This window comes from Pygocentrus nattereri, chromosome 6, assembly GCF_015220715.1.
Source record: "Pygocentrus nattereri isolate fPygNat1 chromosome 6, fPygNat1.pri, whole genome shotgun sequence".
Classification (NCBI taxonomy): Eukaryota; Metazoa; Chordata; class Actinopteri; order Characiformes; family Serrasalmidae; genus Pygocentrus; species Pygocentrus nattereri.
Window position 1 is genome coordinate 24819261 of NC_051216.1, and position 27545 is coordinate 24846805.

Sequence of the window (27545 nt, forward strand, 5' to 3'; positions counted from 1 at the left end):
CCTAGTCTTGGTCTTTCTCTTGCTGTTCCTGCAGCGATTCTCTAGTGTTGTTGCCATGGTTAGGCTTTTACTCAAACAGTCTGGCCCAGCGGGACATGCTCTGGTCCCTGTTCACGTGTGATGTTGCGCTGTCTTGTGCTTCATCCATTTTCTTGCTGCTTCTCTTATGTGGATCTCTCAGGTCGGAAGCTGCTAATCGAACAACAGCGTTTGTACTAAGATGAGATGTAGATTACTTTGATATGGCGCATGCTTCCTTTGGTGCTGTTAAGCTAAATCTAAAGAGGCCTCACCCAAACAGCCTGGGCTTGAGGAGCGCATCTGTACATTTACAGTATCAGCCTATATGCGTGCACACGTGAAGCCTAATTCAATTTTTATTTCTCCTGTGGTTATTGCATCACTTCCTCCTCCCCCACCGCACCACATCCAGGCGTGCACGCATAACTTGTGAACATAGACAAGATTTATATTCTTTTTTCCCCTTTAAACATAATTAATGCTGGATTTTGCTGTAACAGATTTGCCTTAGAGATGAACTTCAGTCAAGACTTTCAGTTATTTTTATCGGTCATAGCTGCAATGGTGTCTGCTGCTCTCGCAATAAAAGACCAGTGAAAACATGGACCCGAGAAATTCGGAGCGGCGCAGTAACTTCGTATTTCCCCTTCCAAATGGCTTGCTCAGATAACAGAAAGACAGGTGTCTTTGCAGCCCTGTTAAACAATTTGTGCATTTAGATAACTCCTTAAAATCTTCTTACAGGCCAGAGCGACATTGATCATTTTTATTCAGAACAAGAGCTCAGTTATATTTGGTCAGGACACTCCTGTATAAGACATTTTTAATCTCAGCTTGATGTTTCCTGGTTAAATAAAGGCAATAATATTTGTGTTTCCACAGATTTCCACAGAAACCAACCTCCACAGCAGGCTGTGACGCTATTGGGAATGAATGGAGACTGAGGCAGAATGTTTTTAACCATCAAAATCAAGTCATAGAGACATGCCTTTACTCATATTTTTGTTTGTTAAATAAAATCCATAAACAATATTTTAGCTCTATTTCCCATGAATGGTAACAAATATTAATGTCCAAAATCTTGTGCCATGTTTTTAGTGAAGGAAATTTACTAGTTTTTCCTTCTCACAGGTAGTCTTTCTCTCTTGGCCTTGTGACAGTGCATAACAAAAAGTCGAGCATGCAACTGCTTAACAGTTCAGATTTTTCTTGAACACTGTCTGTGAATAATCTTGTACCACAGCTGGGCCAGTCCCTCCTAACTAAATAAAAACAGGCTACAATGATGAATGCTAAAATAACCGATTTCAGCCTGACGCTGTCCTTTGCCTTTGTACCCTATTCTTTCTTGAGTGTAAAGGATTTAAGACATGCTCACTCATGTGCCAGGTAGGTTTTATTACATGTCACGTTTTTAGAAATGAATGACTGAAGAAAGCTAAAGGGACGGTGTTCAGCGTGTTTGTGGTGCAGTGAGCGGCGCTCCTACAGCGAGCCCATCACTACAGCCTCATTGGGATGGGAATGTATCCCGGCATCCTTGCCACAGAGACTCGAACGGGGAAGGATGGTGAAGTTAAGATGGCAGCGCAGCTAGGGGAGCTGCCTGTCCGGGCTCAAGAAAAATACAAGGAACAAATGAAAACAACGGACGACAGCCCGCGTTTTGCGGTGACTTCGGTTTATACAGTTGAAAATGAATGTTAGGTTTGGCCTAAACCATTGTTCACATCGAGGCGAGGGTTAAATCGCTATCTCGAGAAAGCAGCTTATTTCGCAGTTGCAGCCGCGGCTAGCGCGTATGCCGAGATCACTGCTGAAGTGAGTGGAGCTAGTGGATGTAGCTAGCGAACTGCTACTGGACGGTATTTGTGTTTACGTCTCGGATATATGGGGAGTGCTGTGTGCTTTACGGCGGCTGGAAATACATATTGATCGCCAGCTGGTGACATATTGGTGTGATATATGCATTGTTCTCCAAAACGATGATGTGTGCTGCTGCGGCAGCTGGAGCCGGCAGTGGGATTCTGTTCTCCTCATCCCCCTCCATGGGGCTGGGTGTCAGGGTCATGTCTGGAGCAGGGAACGATTTCTCCTCTTTCGGAGCCGGTATGGGCTCGAGTCCCACTCCGGGGGCTCAGCCGGACTGTCGGAGCCGATACCAGCTTCTCCTGTCAGGGCGAGCTTTGGCCGAGAAGTACAGGAGGATTTACACGACCGCTGTCAACGACAAAGAGCAGGGCTTAAACCTTGGGAGGTGAGTTATGGTTTGTCAGGTTCGTCTTGGGAAATGGACTGACCCGCGTCTGGTCATGTAAACAATGGAAACAGTTCGGTCTGTTTAGCCAGCGTTACAAATGTAACGTAACGTTAGCAAGCTAACGCTAAATGGCTAACGAGAAACGAAAGCGAAGCCACTCGAGCGGAGGTCTAGCCCCGCACCGTGCTAACGTTGGGGAGGTTAGCAAGCGGGCTGGCAAGCTAGCTAGCTAGCTAACTTCCTTAGCTACGAAAGGCTAATATTGGCTGCCCGGTTTTGTTTTGTTTTTCGTCATTATGTCGGTACAAAGAAAAGCCTGTTCTCGTCACCTCCCTTACATTCACAGTTCGTGTGCTGACACGATAAGAAAATCGGCTTAACGTTACTGAAACCGTGCACAAGCTCGACAGGTCCAGCTAGTTGGCCGGGCTGTCTTGGCCCACCAACAGTTAATTGAATAAGCAGCTAGCAAGACGGTCATTCTGCAGACGTTGCTCAAGCCGTGCCGTGGCTTGTTTAAAGTATTATCTAAGCGTGTCAGTGTTAGCTGAGGTAACACCCTTGTTTTAGGCCGGCGGTTACCGAAGCAGCATTACATTGATAGTTAGCTAGTTAGCTGGCTGGCGAGCTAATAACTATTTAAGCTAGCAACATTTCGATGACAGCGTAGCAGACGCTCTTGCCAAACAAGCCATCTCTATGTTGTTATCGCACAAACACATCTATCAGCCCAGTGTCGTTTCTCTACCTTTCTTTTTTTTAATTGTTTTTGTACATATATATCTGGGGGCACTGTGCGTGGGCCTGGCTGTATGTCACTGACTTGCATTTGGGTAGGTTCGTAGTGCGTCAATCCGTCTTGTAAAATACAAGGAGGTTTTGGCCTAGTCAGAATTGGTTATTGAATGAATCGATGAAGCCTGATGTGTTTATCTGGGAAATCAGTGCGCACAGGCCACATTCATTTCATTAGCTTGCGCAGGATTGAGCGCGTTTGGTCTTAACGTTACGTCACCCTGTTCACATCGGGAGAGCTGAAGCACCGGCGGCCTTTACAGCGCCTTCTGCTGCAGGAGCTGCCACATCCGTTAGACCTGCTCGCACGTTTACTGTGACTTTAGGTACAGTCGATAAATGCAAATATAGCATTAATAAAGCTCTCCCAAACAGAAGGTCATGTACAGCAGCAGGGTAAACAACGGTAGGTCATCTGCGTTACCCAGATAAATGCGCTGTGTGTGCATCGGGATAAAACGCCTTGAAGGATTCGAGTCCTTCGCTCAGTAGGAGTTTGCATGGTAAATCTCCCTGGCACAGAAGCAGCATGCAGAGCCAGGGATTTTAGTGGGGGTTGCCCTTGTGACAGCACCCAAACAAATTCACGTTGCTTGAGTTAAACGTGTTACCAGGTTACTGTAGCACATTTAAAAGGCAGCAGGGACGGAAGGCACCAGGCATGTCTGGGTGTGCAGATCAATACTTTGTGAATTCCGTTAGTTATTTTCCTTATTTGTCAGTGAAGTGTGCTGTTTGTAATGTTGTCGACTGTTTACTCGAAGAGTATCTTTATTAAACCAAATATGACCAGGTGCAAAAGAAGAACCGGTAATTCAGCTCACCACAGAATCCTTATTATGTCAACATTTCTAAATATTTGCACAATTGCGCAACTTCAGTGTATATTTGGAGCCTATTTCTGTTGTTTAAATATTAGTTACTGAATTTTTTCACCGTCTCTATGTACTCGTGTACATAAATATTAATGTGCTTCCTATTCTCTAATTAGTTTTACATCTGCATCTTCAGCCCAGTCAATATAAACTAAATCACTTGGTCAGGTGAAATGTAGTAAATTTGTGTTGCAGTAAACACTTTCTTATGCAGTGATTTTATTACAAGAAATGTTGATGATGGGACAGCCCTCTGTTCTCAAGCTTATGTTAAGGAGCTATGTAAGATTACACAAGTAAATGGTGTTTTGTTGCCTGGTGCAGCATTTTTTGTTTGAAATACAGCATGAACATATGGACACATTTCAAAAATGTTATCCAGTGTACTAAGAGCATTTAATACAACAACTTGGACTTGAGCTGGGTAATACAATATGACAAATATTTGTTAGTGTCTCTAATGTTTGTAGTCTGATTCTAAGGATCAGTCCGTCATGAGCATTTAAGCATAAGTCTTGACCTACAAGACATAATGTTCTCCCTTGTTGTTTGTCCTTGAAATTGGGAAATAGATTGCATTCTCTCTGACGCTTTGCCATCTGTTTTTATTTGTTTTAGGGGAAAGAAAGCTTTGAGTAAGAAAAAACTGAAGAGACGGCAAAAGGTCAGATCAAAAGTCAAAACAAGAACAAAGGTAAGTTTTGTTTTGTTTTGGGATACTAAACTCTCTTCCTATTGGAAAATATTATTTTAATATATTTTTCGCTATTGGTAGGCTTAAGCAGACATGCATGTCTCTCTGGTGATGCTGATTAAACAAACCTTAATGTTTTGGTTTCTTTCACCTCAGTATGTGAAATTAACATTTTATATGCTATATATATGTATGTGTGAGTGAGCTCCAAAGCCACGTCACCCTACTTGACATATTTAAAAAAAAAAAAAAACACACTGTCATCAAGGCCTGGATATTTTAAAAAATAATTAGCATGTTTTCTAGTAAAATATCATGATTATTGACTATGTGGCCACAGTCCCATTCTAAACAAGTACACATGGTCCTCTGCAGCGTTGACCCAGTTTCTATTCAGTTTTAGTCTACATGCTTTTTTTTTTTTTTTTTTGAATGTTAACTGTTTACATGACGATCTTTAATAAAATCACAGATTTATATAATTTGACACCAAGGACCCAGCATTTTTTCAAAACTTACTACACATGTTGTTATACATTAGCAGCAATGTTCATTATATGTTCATGAGCTTCTCCTGGTGCAGATTTAAGGCAACTTGCATGTTAATAGCACTCCCTTTTGGAGGAACCTCAGATTGCAAGGGATTTCCAAAGCCATGTACATGTGCTGTAGGTATTAAGAAACAAGGCATTTTCTGTCATTACTGTGGCATTTTCATAATTGAGGTAGCCACTGTGACACTTTAGCTGTGCAGAAAATACTGCAAATTTTACTAAGGAAATTGCATGCAGCAGAGACAGTGGGGGTTTACCGGTAGCCTCATTATAGGCCCCATGATTACTCAATGTTTTAACAGCAAAAGTGAAATATAATGTACATTAGCTTAAATTTCCTACCTTTTTTCGATCCTGATTCCTGGCTGTAGATGGGGATCAGAGTAAATTTCTCTCCACAGTTCCAAAGCATGTCAGCATTATTTTTGGTTCCATGCACTCAAGCTGAACTTAAAGTAAAATAAGTAGAAGGTAAAGAGCCATGAGGTTCTTAAACATCTATCTATCTATCTATCTATCTCTCTCTCTCTCTCTCTCTCTCTCTCTCTCTCTCTCTCTCTCTCTCTCTCTCTCTCTTTCAAACAGAAAAATTGACTATTGATGAGTGTAACCGTGCACAAATTAAAGCAGGGGTCCGCAACCCAAATGTTAAGACGACCCGTTTTGTCCTTTCAACAAAAATTAAACCACCTTGGTAGAATGTTTACTTGTAAAATCTCTCTCAAAGTTTTTTGAGACTGAAGTCAGCCTTAGAAAAGGGTGAATTAACAGTTATACACTACCTCCATCATTTAAGACCATTTGTTGTTAAATTGATCAGAACGATCCGCAGAGCTTTATTTTACTGCTAAGAAGGATTATCTTGTTTTCACCTAAAATTTGATTCTGCTGTGGAGCCACAACAGGACAGAAAAAGAGCTTGATGTTGCTGACCCCTGTCTTAAAGAAACAAGAACCTCCATTTCCCTGTATATGTACAAGCTGTTTAACATTAGATTGGTCCCCTTTTGATTTCTCTCTCAGTTGCTTTTCCAAATCTGTGGTTATCGTCATCAACAAGTTATTAGTCCATCATCAATGACATTTGATTACATCAGCTTTTCTCCCAGGCTTATAACATTATTATCGTTATTCTCAACGCAATGATTTTCAACACGGCTATTATCGCCTTGTTACATCGCACAGTTACATCGCACAGGTCTAATTGGCAGATGACAATTCTTGTGCAACCTCTGTTGGTTGTTTTATCAAAAAGACTTATTTGTATTGGTATGTTTTAATTAGTCTGCTCAAGCTGAGGAGATGGCAGTAAACACTTGCACACATGGAAGAGATCTGGGCAGTGACTGGGTCATGATTGGCTGTTACCCGGCGACCTGTGTTGCTCATCTCCACAGCAACAGCTTTCTCCATCTCCTGCTCTGAACACCTATAGCGTGCCAGTCAGCAGGCTTTTACATCTGTGTGGAGAGAGTCTCTCAGCACAAGTGTAGCAGATCTTGTGCTAGACGTTTTTTCTCTATTTCCAATTGTGTGTGGAGGATAATTCTTGCCTGTGTTTGGATGTCCCTTTTACGGCACTGTTATTTTCCCAAAGGGACTAAGAATGGCTCACGGGAAGGGGCAAAGGAGATTAATGTGATTGTAGGAGATAGTAGGCATATGCAGCCGTAAATCTCCGCTCTCTCGTTGCTTCCCTTCTCTCATGTCTCTCCCTGTCTTTATCTGTCCCTCTCTCACTACTATGGCATGCTTTGTTTGCTCCCAAACAGACATGGGTGGAGTCTTTCACAGAGGGAGGGTTTGTTTTGAAGACAGAAGATGCTGTTTAAATAACTTGAACACTACAGTGTGTAACTGCTCCTTGTTTCAGATGCATTGACATTCTTCCTGACAGAAAATGTGGTTTGACCTGTTTTGCATGGGGATTTTTTTTTTGCCTTTTGAAAGCAGCTTGTACAACTTGTATTGCTCAATCATTTCTTTTTGAAAAGATTTCCACAAAAATCTCTGCAACATTTTGCTGCATTACACAAGTCTTGTGTGATGGCAAATGAAGCATAAAAATGATTCATGGTTAGTTAATGTCTCTGTCTTAGCAGAGTTGGTTCGCAGACAAAGGTTGACTTGAGTTGGTTTCATTTTAGCTTAGTTTTCAAACTCTTGCTTCTGAGCAGCTGTAATGCATGATTAGTTTCACTTTCCCTTCTCAAATGTGTGAGTGACAGAATTAATAAAGTATTTCAGGAAAAAAACTGGGATGCTGGACTGTAATTTGGCTTTTTTAGGACATGGTTCCAGTAATCCATATTCTTGGACTGCTTGTCTTCAGCAAACTGTTTCCGGGCTTTCATGTGCGTCAGCTTCAGAAGAAGCTTCCTTCTGAGCTGATGCATTGCGTGGCGTATGGTCTGAGCGCTGACAGGCTGACCTCCCACTTCTTCAACCTGTGCAGCATTGCTGGCAGCACTCATGCGTCTATTTTTTTGTAGCCAGTCTCTGGATATGATGCTGAGCACGTGGAACCAACTTCTTTAGTCGACCCTGGCGAGGCCTGTTCGTAGGGGAACCTGTCCTGAAAAACCGCTGTATGACCTTGGCCACCATGCTATAGCTCAGTTTCAGGGTGTTAGCCATCTTCTTATAGCCCAGGCCATCTTTGTGGAGAGCAACAATTCTATTTCTCACACCCTCAGAGAGTTCTTTGCCATTAGGTGCCATGTTGAATATCCAGTGGCCAGTATGAGCGAATTGTACCCAAAACACCAAATTAACAGCTCTGCTCCCCATTCACACCTGGAACCTCTAACGAGTCACATGACACCTGGGAGGGACGACGACACAAGTGAGCACAATTTGGACATTTCACTGTGAGGTGTGCTCACTTGTGTTATTTGTTGCTATTTAGACATTAATGGCCGTGTGTTGAGTTATTTTTAGAGGACAGTAAGTCTGTAGTGGTATACAAGCTGTACAGTGACTACTTTAAGATATGTCCAAGTTTGATTTCTATAGTGTTGTCCCATGAAAATATATAATACAATATTTGCAGAAATGTGAGGGGTGTCCTCACTTTTGTGAGATACTGTGTGTGTGTGTGTGTGTGTATATATATATATATATATATATATATATATATATATATATATATATATATATATATATGTGTGTGTGTATATATGTATGTGTGTGTGTGTATACACACACACACACACACACACACACACACACACACACACACACACACACACACACATATATATATATATATATATATATATATATATATATATATATATATATATATATATATATATATATATATATATATTAAAGCTATAAGCTTTTTAGTTTTAGCTAAATGCATTATAAATTCATGTTAGGCATCCATACCAAATGGCCATTGAAGCTGAAAGAGCAAAGACTAACAATTCACGTATGGTTGCACTTTTTAAGTTATGTACAGGTTTGATTACTCATTTCTCATACGCAAGTGTAGTAATATTTATCTGAGTACACTCTGGTGAGGGCAGTATTAAATGTTGTGATGTTTTTGTAGTTGACATTGATTAGTTTAGTGTACTGTATGTAAATATTACATATGAATATACTTGAGGTGAGTGATATGGCAAAGATAACCATTGGTAAGTTAGAGCAGACAAATTAGTACCATATTTAAAAGCTGCTATCAAAAAACATGAATACTGTGATTTGTATTCTACATTTCACATACTGAACTGCACTCAGTCCAGTAAAAGAGCCAGTTATGCTGTCTTTGTAATATATGAGAAAAAGAGTATTTACATGTTTTTAACCTATGATTAGTATTTCCATCCTAACTACAGTTTGTTGCTTGAAGTTCAGTTCAAATATGGTTTTGTTTTACTGGGATTTTCTTCAGCTCAGCAACCTTTCTGTGAAATATTACATTTTGCCTAACTTTTGACATTGGTAGGTTTTGTAAATTTCTCTTTTTTTCTCTTCTACTGTGATCACACCTTGTGAAAGTGCTTTAGCAGTAATTATGCAAATCATCCATAAAACATAAACCTTTAGCTGGTGGAATAGTTATTACAGGTGGAGGGATGTCATTATTTCAAATGCTCATTTCTGAGTGGTCAGATTAGCGCTTATTCTTTTTTGTACATTTTTTTGTAAGTAGAGTAGTATATTTTCATGACCAGAGGAATATTTCTTTGGCAATTTTTCTGATTATTTATTGATAAATAAATGAACAAATAAATATAGCTTTGCCTCTTCCTTCAAACATTTGTTGGAAATGTTCTTATCATAATATTTTGGATTTTCATTCACATTTAATGTGCTGCCAGGATCAGTGCCAATTATCATTGAAGTGAGGGTGAATTCACAAGTATTTTTGTTCTGTACCAGTAGCTGGTCATCTGTAAAATGGGGCTATATGACCAACAATAGCTCATGTCTTTGAGAAATTGTAAGCTAAAGAATATGTCTGATTACTCAGTAGCTTATCAATTATTTGGTGGCTGGTCAGTAGGAATTGTTTACTGTGTTGATATTATAAATGTCTTTGTATCATCTATTGATTATTACTGGCTTAAAAATACTCAAGCAAATGCCGGCATGCAGGCAAACACCCTGGGCACTTCACTGTGCTGGGCTACTCTGGTGGGATTAGAAGGACTCTCCCATTCCAAAAGAAAATGCATTCAAGACCCTTAGGTGGATTTCAGTGATGAGGTGCATCTTTTTGTGCATGAGTAGTAAAAGTGTAGTAAAAAGACTTTCTATTTGCTTATCAAATACAAATACTTATTATACTGTGAATACTGTTATTCTTCTTTTTTAACTGAGACAGGGTGGAACCATACCAGCAAAAGTGTTGTGTAGACTTGTGCTGTTAATGAAATCCTCTTTTTTGGATAACCATTGGGCTGGGCAATATGACAATATTTATTGTCATTGTAATAAATTACTTCACAATATGTCACTATATGCTATTGTGAATATGCCATGGATATTTTCCATGCTTAAAACACTTCCCATTGCAGGTTTGAGAGACAGTGAATGGTCAAACCTGGTTAAAACTGATTCTTGTTTTTCCTTTGTCTTACTTTTTATTTGATAAAGGGAAAACTTCATCACACATACTGTTATTGTGCTTCCTTCTGCATCCACTTCAGAGTTATAGAAGAGTTATAATAATCTCTGTAAACCTCCAGGAACATCACTGAGGTGTCCACAAATATCAGCACATGTAATTACAGAGATGCTCCTCCCTGCTACTGCAAATACTACTACTAATAAAAATAAAAACATTTTCTTTATTTTTTAATACGCTTCCTAACTCAGAAGTTTACATTGAAGCCAACCCAATGATAGTGTGCGAGTTCAAGCTTAATCTTCGTACAGCCCTGCCAACTTTTTGGAGACAAGGTTGTAAAATAACAGGGGAAAAAAAGAATATCACAGTTAAGATAAAGTGTTGGTTGATATATATTGTCATCTTTAATTTGCCAAGGAAAGTCTAAATAATCTACTATTTAAGAAACAAAGTTGAAAGTGTCACGCCAACTTTGTTCAGTGCTATGGTTTCTGTACCAGCTTAGCTTTACCTTCTTATATGATAGCTGATATATTACAATGTTCTTCCTGAGACTTCAGGCTGTTTTGTCCAGTGTCTCAAAACCTTACTGTAGTCTAACAATGTCCTGATATGTATGCAGTGGTGTGGATAGAGTTTGACTCTGCCACTGATTTGGACTCATTGTCTGTGCTTGCAGACCTGTGGTCCATGTGGTTTGGGAAAATGGGAGATTTTTATTTTTTTTTTTCTCAGTTGACAAGTGATTCGGAATCACCCCAGCTCTTTGAAAAGTGCTGGCCTTCTTGCAGCCAAAGAAACATTAATTGATTTCTCAGTTGATCACATTAAAGCATTACCTTCAAACTTTGGGGGCACATGTGTGGCTTAATAGCCTGTGTCAGAATGTACTAATGAACGTGCATTTCCCTCAGTCTGATGAAAGCCAATAGATTTCAGTATCATTTACCAGTTAAAAGTCCATTTAGCACAAACCTACTCAGTCACATCCTAGTATACTTTTCTGTTATTTGGTGGTCAATAGGTAATTGGTCATTGTGATGAAAGGAAGACTTAGCTTGCTGAAGGGATCATGGAAATTATTCTTCTAGAAGTAACATTGGGGAGCAAGTAAAGCTTTCTGGTGCTTTATTGACTGCCGTTTTTTATATTTGATGAATCTTAGTCTATTTTGATGCTACACTACTGATGTTTTTGATGTTTTATATAATATATATTAGTGCCCTTAATCAGCCAGTGTGGTATCTGTCATTTTGTGTTATTGACCAGGATTTTTGGCAGCATGTATCTGTTCGCTCTGCAGGTGTGGTGTGTGTAAATGTGTGGTGACAGAATGTACTGACCCACAAATAAAGCAGTAGGATTTCCCTGTGCCAGAATAAAATAAAGGGAATCCTATTTTCCTGTTGTGTCACATGTCTTATTTAAGACTCTAAGTGTACATCAGTGATCTCACCCAGTCTACATTGCTCTGTTCTTCCACCTTGTCTTCTGTTCCTCATATTTCTGCATATCTGTCTCTCTTTCAGACAGAAAATCTGGACGGAGCCTTTCCTGTGCCGGACATCAAGCTCCACAGTAATCCCTCTGCTTTCAACGTCTACTGTAATGTACGGCACTGTGTGCTGGATTGGCAGCAGAAGGAGGCCTCCCTGGCCCTGGCCTCTCGGAACTCTGTACAGAGTGGTGACTCGGACAGTGAGGAGGAAGAGGAATGCCGGGAACCTTTTGTCAAACTGCCCAAGGTTAGTAGGACACCTGAGTGTGCTATGGCTGACTCTTGTCCTGATCCATGGTATCGAAGCAAACTATAAAAATGCTAAACGTCAAATTTAATCCTTTATTAGGACTTGAATTGTCTGATCATGTACAGCACCGGTCAGTTCAGAAACTGGCATCAGGACAGGGGTGGTATTTGTTATTTCCATCTGTGTTATTTCATAGTTTGAAAAGTTTCACTACATAACTGTGAAAAATGATAGAAATGAAACGCCTCTACTGTGTTTCTATAGAAATGTGAGAGTAATGGATGCCTGTTTTTGCGTTAGTTCATTATGATTGCTGTGAGGACATTAAAGTTGTTTTTATATTCTTCTGAGATTAACATTGATGAATTGATGATGGCAATCAATTTTAAAAAGTCTTGTTACAATAAGCACATTTTGAGGAATGTAGCCAGTAGTGACAATAGCAAGCTAGTAATAAGTGCTTACACTATGAGGAGGTTCTTGGTTTGACTGCAGGTCTAGTACATGCATGTGGAGTTCTGTGAGAAGCTGTGTTTTTGAACTTATCAGGTTAGCACTGTCTCCTTTAGACTGTCCTAGTAATTAAATCTACACTATCAGAAGCTTTTAGCAGTGCTTGAAAGGATTAAAGGCCGAGCCTCTCAGCATTGTGACTTTTTGGAGGCAGAGCACGTAAAGAACTCAGTTCTTTTTTTGCAAGGAAGATCCAAAGGCGAATGCTGCCTTGTATAACCATAAATTGATGCAGATTTCGGTTAACATCATGCCTGTCTGAAGAGGGCTATTATATAATTTCAGTCACAACATCAAAGAGCATGTGTGCAAGCTAGAACCCAGAAACATGAAGAAAAACCTAAATTCAGCTTTAATAAATGTGATGTGATGTGGTGACAAAATGTTTATTTGAAATTTAAATGAAATTTAAATGAAATTTCAGTTTTTATAGGGATAACGTACATTGTGTAATCATTTTTCTATTAGTCTGTTGTGTGCTGAAAGAGAATTTTACCTTCTTACCAGTCAACATCAAAAATTACACAGCTTTAAGGAGGAGTCAGTGATTCTGGAGAAAGACTGTTGAAATTTGAACCCAATAGCAAAATAAGTACACTCTTCCCTTCACTGCTTTTTCAGAAACTCCACCCCACAAATTCATGGACATCAGTTGCCAAGGGGAGCAGCACTGGGCTAGCAAACTTGTTGTTGTAGTTCTTTGTGACCATAAAACCATATGCAAACATGGGACAATTACCATGATATGATGTTAAAGTGAGCAAGACACACCAGGTAGTGTAACTTGGTTGTGGGTTAGCAAATGCTCTCTGCAGTGATCTGCAGGACTTTGCTGCTGGCGGTGGCAGAATTTTCTGCTGCAGCTCAATTGAAAATAATGGAATATCCAGTTTGGCGTTGTCCATCTACTGAAAACATGTGAACCCAGCATAAGAACCAGATTCAAACTGTCTCAGGACTTTGCACATCTGCCATATTGAATTGTATAATTTGTCAGATTTTTTTTTTTGTCCAGTTGAATTTGTTCTTTACTAGTTCAAATCCAAGTCAAGTTTCTCAACCATCTCTCCTTCCTGACACTGTGTGGAGTTTGGCACATAGCGTACGCCAGATATACAGTCTTGTGCCAGATACAGTAATGTTGACATTTATAAGCAGTAGGAGCAGTTAATCTTTTAGTGGTGGAGTTTAGTTGTACAAAACAGCTGCATTTCTTAAGTGCTACTGACAATTCTCATAAAGTCTTAATATCGGATGCTGGAAAATGCAAATAATGAATCTAAACATCTGGTTGCCCTATTGAGTTCAGCTTTTGCATACAACACCTCTGTGTCTTTAGTGGGATTTCTAGAGGGGACTTTGTATCTTGAAAAATATGGCCATTGCTGCTCAATCAGTAATCAGATAAAATATTGACTAGCACATCAACATTCTCTTAGCCTAAATGGTTTGTAATTTATTGACCAGTGTGGCGTATGTGTGGTGGGGGAAGCCTGAGTTTTTATCATGCGTGCCTTTTTTTTAAATGCCATACAGTGTCAGAAACCATAAGCAAGTGCATTGCATCCCTTAACAACCTGATTTCATGATGTAGGTAATACAGTTTGCTAATTGGTGGGGTGTACAGTGCCCCCCCCCCCCCCGCCCCCCCCCCCCCCCAAAAAAAAAAAAACATTTTTGCCCTATTTGTTTACGGTCAGATGATGGGAAAACACTGAACTTAGCAACATCACTGTAAGAAAAGCAGCCTCAAACGTTGATATTTCCATATCTGTACTTGACAGTACTCTTTGTGCAGTCTGGTTAGAATTCTTAAAAATATCATTTTGTTAAATGTTTTATGAAGTAACCAGAGCAGTGGTTTTGAAACTGGGGGGCTGTGGCACTTTTTATGTAAAAGTTCTATTTTCTTTAAAAATGGTTGTTGTTCTTAAACATGATTGGTTGGTTTATATTTCAATTTAATCACAGTTCACGGACATACTGCAGCAACTTCAGATGTTATCTGTAATTTTGTAGAACAGTATTTAAACGTAGTGTATTTTGAAAACCGTCTATATAAAATAATGATCAGAATCACCTTTTTGATGTAATTATAATCTTTTGTTATTGGCATTTTGATGTTCCATGTGTTTTTTTGCCCTTTGGACATACTCTTGAAAAACACCCATGCTTGGTTTCATGAGGATTGCGTAAGAGTGTTCCTCTGAATGTTCCTCTGTCAAAAGCAGTACTTCATTGGTCAAAGGGCAGACATTTAATTGAGGCTTTTTGCGTAAGTTGGTATTGTTTTGCACTGTAGTTCAGCAGATGGCTTTTGATGAGTAACTTCTGGAATTCATGTGGATGATATTTGAAGATGAATGAGAACGGGTCTGTTAGTTTTGATAAACGTACAGAAGGAAACAAAGCATGATGGAGAATAGAACTAACTTTTCATCGGGTCTAGAAGAGGGCGTGGGCGATATGGCAAAAATATTATTATACTTACCGTTATACTTCAGGTTTTCTTGATACACAGTATCCATTATGAGATTTTGTTTTTCTGAGAATAAATAAGGTGCAACCGGATATAGAACATCTAGTGCCGCATGTAAAAACATAATAGTAGTAGTAATAGTTATAATAATAATAATAATAATAATAATAACAACAATAATAAAGCTTTTTTATTCAGTGTTATACAAATTGCAGTGCACTAAATCCCACCCAGATAGAGCCAAGCCAATTGTGCTCTTTTGGACCCCCGGCCATGGATCGCTGTAGCATCACCAGGGAATGAGCTCGCGAACTCCTGATGATAGGGCCAGCACTTAGATACCCGACCAGTGCATGCAGTTTGATAGTGTGTTTGGATAAAATCGACATTTTAAAAAATGTCCAAACTTTTTTTTTTTTTTCACCACTGTAATGCAAGCAAATTTTGTATGGATGTGGTGGGGATGCAACAACTGTGACTTTCTATGGTTGAGTCCAGTTACAATTTTTAAAAGCAAAATTTAATGATGGCTGAGTTTTTGGCCTTTTTTTATTTGTATTTTTTTAACCTAAAGATCACACTGTGTAAGATAATTGAGCACATGAAATGCACTAGAATATTTCCAATATATTTTTATAGCCCGATGCGCAACATAAATAACATTGTTTTGCCCATTAATAGCAGATATCCATTTTAAATTATTTAATGAGAAATGAATAGTTTCCTATTTGATAACATGAGTCAAACAAAATGCTGCATCAAAGGTAAGTGGCAACAAGCTATTAAGCACAATGAATCATATGCAATTATGCTTCAGCATTTTAGTGTTAGTATAACAACAGCATTTAGATACATTGTGCACTTACGTGTCTCACTTTATTTACTTCCTAAATTTAAAACGCAGATCAACTAAAATAATAAATTGGCCGGTTACATTTTTGCAGCAAAAATCTGCTGTTTTGTATCATGTGCCCCTAATATGTGTGTCTCTCTCTCTTTCTGTTTAGTTCCATAACAGTCATTGTATGTTCTTGTTCTTGTCAGATCATTGGCATTGGACTGTGTGGGGTTTTTGAGCTTATCAAGGAGACACGGTTTTCACACCCCTCATTGTGTCTAAGAAGCCTACAGGCCCTGCTGGACATGCTACAGGGACAACAGCCTGAGAGCTTCCAAACTGAACCTCCAGATGTACTGGGTAAGTCTGACTCACTCACACCCACAAAAACCCATAAAAACTCTTATATACATGCTAAACTCTTTATTTATATATATATATATATATATATATATATATATATATATATATATATATATATATATACACACACATACACACACACACATTATAATTTCTTATATTTTTGCTAAACATGATTTCATTTTTGGTCCCACAGAATCCCTCTTCCACCTGCTACTAGAGACAACAGTGCGAAGTACAGGAATGAATGACCCCACTGGTCAGGCCTTGACAGCTCTGTCCTGTGCATGCCTATTCAGCCTGGTGGTGGCCTGGGGAGACACGGGAAAAACCCTGCAGGCTGTATCCGCCATCCTCACCAACAATGGCAGCCATGCCTGCCAGACCATCCAGGTTAGAATGGCAGTGTGTTTAAATGCAAAGCAGTTAATGTGTTCTCTGCACACTGATGTATACATAGACAGTTGTAAAGATCAACTGAATAGATGATTGCTTTATAGTGTTTAACAGGGTGTAACCTTGTGGCAGCTTTACAACACACATTTAGGTCTCTGAATATTTATGTCTGTTTGTTTGTTCTGAGATGCAGAAGATGGTTCTACTGTTAGTTTGTCGAGACTATATGAAATGCCAGTGTTTCTAAGTGAAATGATCTGTGTCTAACCCTCAATGAGACAGGCAGACTCTGAGCTTCATCTCTGTATCTGGATCTCAAGAATTGAATTGCTGAAAATGCCAAAGTGCTCTGAGTTTCAGTCTTATAAGGTTACTCTGCCTGCCAAGAGTGCCTCTGCCAATTAAGTTTTGGCCTCATTTGTGCCTTTTCTAGACTGTTTGTCTTTTCATATGGCTAAATTTGGCTTAATGATGTAGCCTGGGGCATTACTGCTGGATTGTTGGAGTTTAGACATGACACAGATCCGAGTTCATTCTCCTTAGTTGCTGAGAGGACATTGGAGCATAATATGCACATGTAATATGCAAAGCTTGTTTGAAAGTGTGGAGCTAGATTCATTGATGGTGTGTATAATTAGCACGAAAGTGCACGATAGGCTTATGAGGTTGTGTGCATTACTGTAGCCATCACTGTTTCCCAATTGAGTGTTGACGTTGGTTATTTATAAGGCATCTTGGCAGCTGCCCTTTTGTGATTTGCCAATATAAGGAAATATCTCTATGTGTAACAACTAGGGCTGCTATAAATGACTAATTTGATAGTTTAATAGTAACCTATTGATAATCCTTTGATTATTGTAATGAATAAGAAATTAGGAATCAAACTCTTATGTAGCTATCAACTGTCTTATTTAGCTAGAGTTTATTTTAGGCATTTGCTAACTAAAAATGAAGAGGAGTAACTTATGTGCTGTTTTAATGAACTTTCTTATGCAAAAGATAAATAAAACTACAATGTATTTTTTTCTGTCAATGTAAAACCAAGAATGTGCAAAGTAGCAGCAATAAAATATATAACAAAATTCAATCAGTTTGGTCAGGTAAAAAAAAAAATCGATCTGATTTAAATTTTAAATGTAAATGATGCCGTCTGTGCTTCCTGCATTCTGCTTTCTGTCTATACCCTGCTGAAACTTAACTTTACAATCACAGGTTTTTATTTAAACGAAGGAAAGCATCTCTGCGTGCTCACGTGAGAGGCTTGCTCTCTTCTGAGAGCAGATATTCCCTACAGCAGAGAAGATGTGCTCTGATAAAGCAGTATGGGGAAAGTGTTGAATGTTTGTGGCAACTTTGTTTTTTTATGAACAGTTAAATTTGAACGATTTTGTGTAAGCATTACATTTCAACGGCAGCCCTTCATTCAGCTGTCCTGTCTGTTTGCGGAGAACTACCTCCTGAAACTGCGAGTGTTGGCAAACATTCTCCTATGTTTGCTGAATTTGAATGTACTGTTGGCCTCAATGTTAAGACAACGATGCTATGTTTAAAACTGTGAACATTATTTGAAATTTGAACAGAGTTGTTGTGAATGATCGTTACTTACTTCTCCGTTCCAACGCCATTAATGATTCAAGAAAAAAGCAATTCCAAATAGATGTTACAGCTCTTAACCTAAAGTAAGACACCTTTTAACATTGACATTAGCTAACTAGCTGGCTAGCACAACCTAGTGAGATGTATCTTCTTTATCCAGTGAGCCGACAGGTTTCCTCTTTAGGAGGATATGCTCCAGTGCCAGCTGAGGTCGACTTTACAAATAATATAACCAACAACCTTTTTGCATAAAATGCTCCCGCACTTTTGAGGATTTTGTTCTTGAGGCTGCTATCACACTTTTCTCAACTCAAAACGTTTTAGTGAGCGTGAGAAAGGCGCGTAACGATGTCACAAATTAAAGGACTGTTAAATTTGTTGTCAACTTAACTGTAGTGGCAATGAACAGTTTTACACTCATAATGTAGGCTAAAACTTACAGTGTAACCTGTAGACTACTTTTATTGTTTACGGACTAACATATAGCATGGAAACAATATATTAAACTGTCTTTTCTAAATAGGCATGGGCAATATGACGATATCTTATCATCATTGTGGTAAATTGTCACAATGTGCTTTTCAGAGCATATGGATATTGTCAGTGATTTAAAAATACTAATCACTATATATGTATTATAAGGTGAACATAATTAGGATTAAGATTGGATATAGTGCATATCAGTTTGTAAAATATTGAATAAAATCATTGTAGTTATAGGAGTATTATTATTTTTATTAGTTGTTAGCACTACACATTCTAATGTGTCTGTTACAGCTTCTTGTATCTCAGAAAAAAACAAAGATTGTGGTGAATATTGTTCATTATTAAAATGTCTCTGTGTATTATGGTATAATATTTTTACCATATTGCCCACACCTACCTCTGAACGGGTTTTGTATTTAACAACTCTGACCCTCTACACCTGGTTACTTCATGTAACTAGTATCTGGATTGAATCTTGATAAGATTTTAGCGACATGCATTTACACTTGGTAGTCAAATGCGTCTCTGGTTAGTCAAACCGAGATCTGACTGATGAGTGTGATGGAATATGGAAATCTACTTGTTACATGGCAACCAATTACCATTTATCTGTTCAACCTCTTCTTCTGCGGTTTGTTTTGCACAGTAGTGTCTGTCCATTTTGCTATTAAGCATTTAGTTTCGGTCTGTTCCCAAACATCCATGCATCCTCCGTAATTATCTTCCTCGCAGACACACATCACGTACTACTGATGTGCTGCCTGGGGAGGAGTTTTGGTTATCGAATGTGTTTTGGAGAGATGGATACAGTTACGCTGTTAGAACATGCGGCTCAAATGCGTCTCGGACCACCTCAGATTTGTCTCTGTTCACGCTGATCACATACCCAGATAATCCTGATACTCAAGATGCAAGAAGTTATCAGGTGTAAAGAGGGTCTTTGTTGTTGCCTTCAAAATAAAAGTCCATGTTATGTTTCACAAGGAAAGACTTATGTGGAAGGCAACAGGCTAAGAGCACACAGACTTAAAGCCAAAGATACATTTTCTGCCATGTAAATTGCGCAGCTTGATTATGGATACTAAGAATGATGGAATCTGTTAATAATTCTCAATACTGTGGTCAGTTAGCTCAAATCTAGTGCACAACATTTGAGTTGATCCCTACTGAGCATAACTGTTTGATGTGCTGCTATCAACTGGACATGGAGAAATTATTAAAGAGTCAAGAATGACTTACAGGCCCAGAACTGTCAGTGGGCAGTGCTTGATTGTGGATCCGACAGACACTTGGGCCTCATAGAAGGCATTAACATGAAGGGTAATAAGTATGTGACTATTCATAGGTACAAGAAAAGAGGATGAGTTATTTTAATGTGCTAAAAGATTTTTTTTTGGTGTCCAGTGAGTGCAAGTGATACTGAATAGTCTGTTTTTTCATACCTTAATACCTTCCTGACTAGAGGAGATTTTAAGTGTCATCTTCGCTATGGTAGGATATTTGTGATATGGCCCTTAATTTAACTTATCTTTGTTTAGGCTCAGCAAAGTTTGTTTTTTGCAAGGCTGAAGTTGGTATGCTATACTATTATGCTTTTAATGGTACAGCATTTACATTCTGAATCCTAAGGAGACAATTGCAAATTCGAGCGACTGGTGTTGGACTGTAAGCTGAATTCAAATATGTTCGATTCTACCCTTTTTCTATCAGAACCAGTTTGATGAGCTCCCACACCACTAAAATATGAATTGATAGTGCTTACTGATCTGATCAGACATGGAATAGAAATTTGACGTGATCATTTTGAAATTTTTTTTTTTTTTTTTTTTGAGTATTGTCAGTATTTTACATTACCGTGGTATACTGTATTACCATCATACCACCCATGCCTAATATTGAGCAGAGAAATGAAAGAGAAAAGAAATGCGGGATTTATTTTTACAAGGCCACAAGGACAGTGCTTACAAGTGTAAATTTAATGAGAAATGCTTGTTGTAGTTAATCATTATGTACACTATTGTAACAGACAGAATGTCTGTCTTTCTTGAATGGCTGAAGCCTAGTTGTCAGTAAATTCATTTTCAAATACAACAGTGTTTCTGATTTGCATCATGTGTCTGAATGATGTATAGGTTCCAACCATCCTAAATGCTCTTCAAAGGAGCGTACAGGCAGTGCTTGTAGGGAAAATCCAGATCCAGGACTGGTTTGGGAATGGCATCAAACGAGCAGCACTGATGAACAAGTGGGTTCTGAAGGAGGTGAGCATTGATGAGGATGAGCGCTGTCTGCTGCAGACTGATGGATCCTTCCTCTATCTGCTCTGCAAGGATGGCCTCTACAAAATAGGCTCAGGGTACAGTGGCACCGTCAGGGTAAGCCTACCTGTTATTCTACCATCTGTCTTAAGTAAAGAATGAGCAATATGGGTATACTTCTTTACTTCTAATCATGGGTCTGCATAAATATACTAATGGAAGACTAATTCTTGCAGGGCCATGTGTACAACTCTACATCACGCATCAGGAACCGAAAGGAAAAGAGGTCATGGCTGGGGTTTGCTCAGGTAACAAAATTCAGAGAACTGATTTATTCTACAATATGAATGCATGTAGCATCCAGTCACATGCAGGCTTTCAGGTTTTTCTGTGTTCTAGCATATAGAAAAGATCACCATGCCGTGTGACTAGAATTCAGGAAGATGTTGTATGCTGTGAAGTGGTTGTTAAAATTTTAGTCTGTTAATGGAAGTACCTCTACTAAAAACAGCAGATGCAAAGTCTGAGATGCTTAAAAATTGTTGTGTGTTTGTAGGGCTCCCTGTTATATCGTGACATGAACAGTCACAGCATGGCAGCCATCAAGATCAACCCAGAGACACTAGAGCAGGAGGGCACAATCACAATGCCTGGTAAGAACACCTTTAATTAATATGCCTATTATGATATTAAAATGTATGTTGTAATCTTCATTTCTAAAGTGACTAGCGAAATATTCTTTTCTGCACCCCAAATACTCTCTAAAGACTACTGTGCACTGGACATGGCATGTTGCCCAGCTAATCATCTGTCACCTCAGCTAATGTTTCTAGCCTGCTATGTTTTTCATCTCAAACGTTTTAGCTGGAAAAGAGTGATTTGTAAAGTACTGATACCAGTCTGGGTAAATTCATAATTGATGCTGAAAATTTCACATTATGAAATTTAAACGAGTAGACTTTAAAAAAATTGAGTGCTTAGCTGTTATCAGTGCTCTCACTGTGACAAATTCTGTGTAGTGTAGTCACGATTTATACTGCATCTGCTACATGATGCTAGGCGACGCTACGTGGTGCTGCATGGTGTGACGCAAGCGGTGTGTGGTTGCCATTGTAACTTGCCTTTGTGTTCTGTCACTCTTTGCATTGCTCATTTAGATTTATTAGAGGAAAGAGTGCTACAGTATGTAAGGGTGGTGCTTTGCATGAGCGACACTGTGTCCTTGTTTTTATTTTGAGGTCTTCAAGCAGATGGGCAGAACATCATATTCACCGATGGTGAATATATCAACCAGATAGCAGCCTGCAAGGATGTAAGTATTTTCAAAGGTACTTGCTTATGCATAGCTAATTGCAACCTCTCCAGGGTGATAGTCGTTTTTTTATTCCATGTTACCTTTTTATTATTGCTGTACTGTGTAAAAGTGTAGATTAACTGAATAACATTGTCTTTATCACCTGTGTAAGGAAATATAATTCGTAGCGCTCTCCATGCAATGATTTGTCCAGACACTAGGTGACAGATTGATGTAACCAGTCAGGACAGACCCTGCTGTTCAGACGCCTTTGCTAAACAGCATGAAGGCAGGGAGTCTGTTCTCTTCACACTGAAATGAAGTGTCTGTGATTCAAACAAACAGCTCATACCACACAACAGTTTGTCACTTATGGCCTGAAAGACAGCAGCATCTTTTACCTATACAAACAGTGAGAGTGGGTGAAGTGCTTAGGTGCTTATGACAACCAAGATCATACCATCTGAAATAAAGAATAAATTTACAAGGAGAGAATAATTAGGACTTTGTGTGCATGTCTTATCTGCTTTATGACTATGAAATGTGGGTAGAGTCCACAGGTTTTTATTGATACAAGAAAGAAATTGTGTCTGTGTGCAGATCTTTGTGTTTCAGCAACCTCTAAGCTGCCAACACGGATATCCTGGGGGAGGGAGGGGCATGCACATTTTGTAATGTCAAAGCATAGACAAATCAAATAATTGCCTCAGCCATACAGTTCTGTGCAAAAGTCAGGGAGCACCCTTCACATATTTACTTTCCAATCAAAACAGCCATTAAGTACATTATGTACAGTTATTAATTTTTTGGCATCAGGAGAAGGCAGAAAATGAAACAGACACCTCAACATCTAAATATAGTATAAAAATCTCATTTTTTTAGTATGTTCAAGTTTTATTACAGCTTCCATTCCTTTTCAGGAGACTTGTTTTCAGTTTTTCAAAGAAAACTAGAGAGATTTTTTTTTCACACCTCCAAAATTGAGTCTTACAGTAAGCAATGCCACCATTTAATGATGATGAGGTCTGAACTCTGAGGTGGTCATTTTTTTTTTTTTTTTAATTTTTTTTCCCTGAAAACATCAGCAGCTTTTATTTGTATTTGTAGGTGACTAGTGTTTGTAGGTTTGCGGATTAGTAAGTTTGACCTGAGGATTTTTTTTCAGATCTAAAGCAAAAGTAAAATCTTTAAGTGTGGTTTATTTGGTTTTGACAGTTATGGTGATCTGCCAGGTCTTGCACAGTTGTTAGGAGTCCCATTTTCTCTCTGTCTTTTAATGCCTTTTAAATCCAGTTCTGGAAACTCTTGTTTTTTTTTCACTTATGTTTCTTTGACTTTCACCTTTTTTTGCAGGTCAAGCTAATTTCTTTAAATATCTCATGAAAACTGAACACCTTGTACTTAATGGCCATTTTGACTGGGAATTAAACAAATGAAGTGTGATCTCTGACTTTTTTGCAGTACTGTGTCTCAACTCCCAAACACTCACTCTTTTACAATGACACATAGCAGCCCACAGGGCAATGCAGTGGCACTTTGTCTCCTCTTGTTATAACTGAGCTAGGTGTGCCAATGTGTACAGTGGTGCTTGAAAGTTTGTGAACCCTTCAGAATTTTCCATGTTTCTGTATAAATATGACCTGAAACATCATCAGATTTTCACAAAAGTCCTAAAAGTAGATAAAGAGAACCCAGTTAAAAAAAGTGACACAAAAATATTATACTTGGTCATTTGATTATTGAGGAAAATGATCCAATATTACATATTTTTGAGTGGCAAATGTATGTGAACCTGTAGGATTAGCAGTTAATTTGAAGGTGAAATTGGAAGTGTTTTCAATCAATAGGGTTACAATCAGGTGTGAGTGGGCACCCTGTTTTATTTAAAGAACAGCGATCTATCAAAGTCTGCTCTTTACAACGCATGTTTATGGAAGTGTATCGTGACCCAAACAAAGGAGATTTCTGAGGACCTCAGAAAAAGAGTTGTTGATGCTCATCAGCTTGTAAAAAGTTTACAAAACCATCTCTAAAGAGTTTGGACTCCACCAATCCACAGTCAGACAGATTGTTTACAAATGGAGGAAATTCAAGACCATTGTTTCCCTCCCCAGGAGTGGTCGACCAACAAGGATCACTCCAAGAGCAAGGCGTGTAATAGTCGGTGAGGTCACAAAGGACTCCAGGGCAACTTCTAAGCAACTGAAGGCCTCTCTCACATTGGCTAATGTTCATGAGAACACTGAACAACAATGGTGTGCATGGCAGGGTTGCAAGGAGAAAGCCACTGCTCTCCAAAAAGAACATTGCTGTTCATCTGCGGTTTGCTGAAGATCATGTGGACAAGCCAGAAGGCTATTGGAAGAATGTTTTGTGGATAGATTAGACCAAAGAGTTATGTTTGGAGAAAGGAAAACACTGCATTCCTGCATAAGAACCTTATCGCATCTGTGAAACATGGTGGTGGTAGTATCATTGTTTGGGCCTGTTTTGCTGCATCTGGGCCAGGACGGCTTGCCATCATTGATGGAGCAATGAATACTGAATTATATCAGAATTCTAAAGGAAAATGTCAGGACATCTGTAAATGAACGGAATCTCAAGAGAAGGTGGGTCATGCAGCAAGACAACGAACCCTAAGCACACAAGTCGTCCTACTAAAGACGAATAAGGTTAATGTTTTGGAATGGCCAAGTCAAAGTCCTGACCTTTAATCCCATCGAAATGTTGTGGAAGGACCTGAAGCGAGCAGTTAATGTATGGAAACCCACCAACATCCCAGAGTTGAAGCTGTTCTGTATGGAGGAATGGGCTAAAACTCCTCCAAGCTGGTGTGCAGGACTGATCAACAGTTACCGGAAACATTTAGTAGAGTTATTGCTGCACAGGGGGGGGGGGGTCACACCAGATACTGAAAGCAAAGATTCACATACATTTGCCACTCACAAATATGTAATATTGGATCATTTTCCTCAGTAAACAAATGACTAAGTATAATATTTTTGTGTCATTTGTTTAACTGGGTTCTCTTTATCTACTTTTAGGACTTGTGTGAAAATCTGATGATGTTTTAGGTCACATTTTTGCAGAAATATAGAAAATTCTAAAGGGTTCACACACTGTCAAGCACCACACTATGTATGTTTGTAAGGTTGTCCAGTTGAGCAGTGCTGCCCTGTTGCCAGGGTGAAGGATGTCTCTCTCCTCTCTGTTGGGTTTAAGCACACTAATATGCTTATACTATACTAATATACTCCTTGTACAGTGATTGTCTAATTGAGATGCTTGTGTAGTTCTAATGGTTTCAAAGACTTGAAATCCCCTTTGTTGCATGTTATTTAAGTAATGGTCCAGAACAAACTCAAAGTCAAAAGAAACTTAAGCTTTAAAACTATGGATCCCAAGAAATAAACTTGGATCCCAAACTCAAATTGTTTAGACAAAGAGTGTTAAATAAAATTAAATCAAAAAAGAAAATAAAACAGCAATAGAGATCTTCGGTACTTAGTGAAGAGCCAGTTTGCCAAATTTCTGATGAACAATATTACTGATTCAGCATTGGGTCGTCACTAGCCATGTTTACATGCAGCCTGATAATTCCGTTAATAATCCAACTAATAGCTCAATCGGAATAGAATACGTCCATGTAAACACCTCAATCGGAATAGACTAATCCGATTGAGTCTAATCGGAATACAATTTCTATCCGATTGAACGAGGTGGGTAAACCTCTAAATAGTCCGTTAAATAGAAGAATAATATCCGTGTAAACGCCTGAATCCGATTACACTCCAATCGGAACGTGTAAGTACGTTCTGCGCATGCGCGGTGCATCACAGCAAAAGGTTTATACCATTTAACATGGCGGAGCAGAAACTGGTCTGCAGAGGAGACAAAGTTTATACTCTGAAATTTAAAAGACGGCTAGCTTATGTTTCTTAGAGCACGACGTCCTCCTTTATAAGTCCATGTGAAGGACGTTTTTCTGAGTCTGACATCAGTTTAAAGCCATTACAAACACAAAGGCGCCAACTAGAAACTCATCTCACACCGACTGGACCTCATGTGATGTTCGCTGTCATGGTAACGTTCACTCTCAGTGCTCCTCCATGCATGCATGTCATTCTGCATCGGATTACTTGTGGGCATGTAAACGAAGATTTTCATCAGATTGTTGAGTAGAGTGAGCATATAAACACCTCAGTCTGAATCTGTAATCCGATTGTATTCAATTGGATTGGCAAAAATCTTTGCATGTAAACACAGCCACTGTAGGATTAAAATTTTGTATGCCATTTCTTTCCAATTTGTATTTTTTTTTTTTTAAAAAACATTTTTAAAGTGCCAGCTGTCCTGTACAAGGATTTGCGATGACAACAAAAATACGCTATATGCTATGTTTTGTTTGTTAAGGCTGGTTTAACTCCTGAGTGCTCTGTGACTCAGAGAACTGGGTGAGAGCTAATGGCCCAATTATAGAGAGAGAAAGAGAGCAGCTGATCTGCTACATTTATGGTCCTCTTTGGACCATCCTCTCATTTACTGACTGGGTCTGGGATACATTATCACTGGTTTAACACATTTACCCTGACGTGGACACAAAGTGCACAGAGTAGCAGAACAGTGCAAAAGGCATTATTTATTTGTACCACAATTACTACTGAACAGGTCTGGATGGTGTTCACATCCTGTGGAACTTAATTGCCCTATTTCAGTAATAATCATAAGAAAACTGAGGTGTGACTGTGCTTATTGTTTTGATGCAGGATGGCTTTGTGGTGCGGATCTACGCCACCAGCACGGACCCGGCCTTGCAGCAGGAGCTGCAGCTTAAACTTGCTAGAAAGTGTCTCCATGCCTGTGGCATCTCCCTCTTTGACCTAGAAAAAGACCTGCATATCATTAGTGAGTTTGCTTATTTCTGTGATCTCTCTGTGTTTTCCAGTATCAGGGACATCACTAGAGGTTTAAGGATAGGGGGGGGCTAAGCCTGTAATAGGATTACTTTTGGAGTAGCAATAGCCAAAAAATATCAAGTACATCAGGCTTGTTGAGTATATCAAAAATGGTTATTTGGCCACATTGGCACACAGTAGATCTGTCTCTGTGTAGTTTGTATTAAGTACAAAGCTAGTATAACACACACCCCATATCTATCCACTTACAGAAGACAGATCATGCGAAGGTACTGAAGTCATGCAATGCTATCTCCTTTCTCTTAGATCAACTGCAAGGCCCTAAATATATTATTCAGACTCACAGATTACAGATTAGTTTAGACTCAGTTGGTTC

General features: G+C 38.9%; 1 protein-coding gene across 16 annotated transcripts in view; it reads left to right on the forward strand.

Annotated features, from left to right (window-relative positions):
• Positions 1-1521: 1521 nt before the first annotated feature.
• Positions 1522-27545, forward strand: part of mycbp2 (MYC binding protein 2) — a 77734-nt gene continuing 51710 nt past the window's right edge. For 11 of the 16 annotated variants that reach the window (XM_017710822.2, XM_017710825.2, XM_017710832.2 and 8 more), the window contains exons 1-10: positions 1523-2278; positions 4570-4645; positions 11812-12027; positions 16067-16220; positions 16420-16616; positions 20834-21076; positions 21196-21267; positions 21516-21612; positions 22198-22271; positions 27020-27158. In XM_017710822.2, the coding sequence (XP_017566311.1) occupies positions 2007-2278; positions 4570-4645; positions 11812-12027; positions 16067-16220; positions 16420-16616; positions 20834-21076; positions 21196-21267; positions 21516-21612; positions 22198-22271; positions 27020-27158 (1540 nt within the window). In that variant the 5' untranslated portion in view covers positions 1523-2006. Of the gene's footprint in view, positions 2279-4569; positions 4646-11811; positions 12028-16066; positions 16221-16419; positions 16617-20833; positions 21077-21195; positions 21268-21515; positions 21613-22197; positions 22272-27019; positions 27159-27545 lie in introns of all 16 variants that reach the window. The other 5 variants (XM_037539449.1, XM_037539450.1, XM_017710823.2 and 2 more) reach the window with 2 other exon arrangements.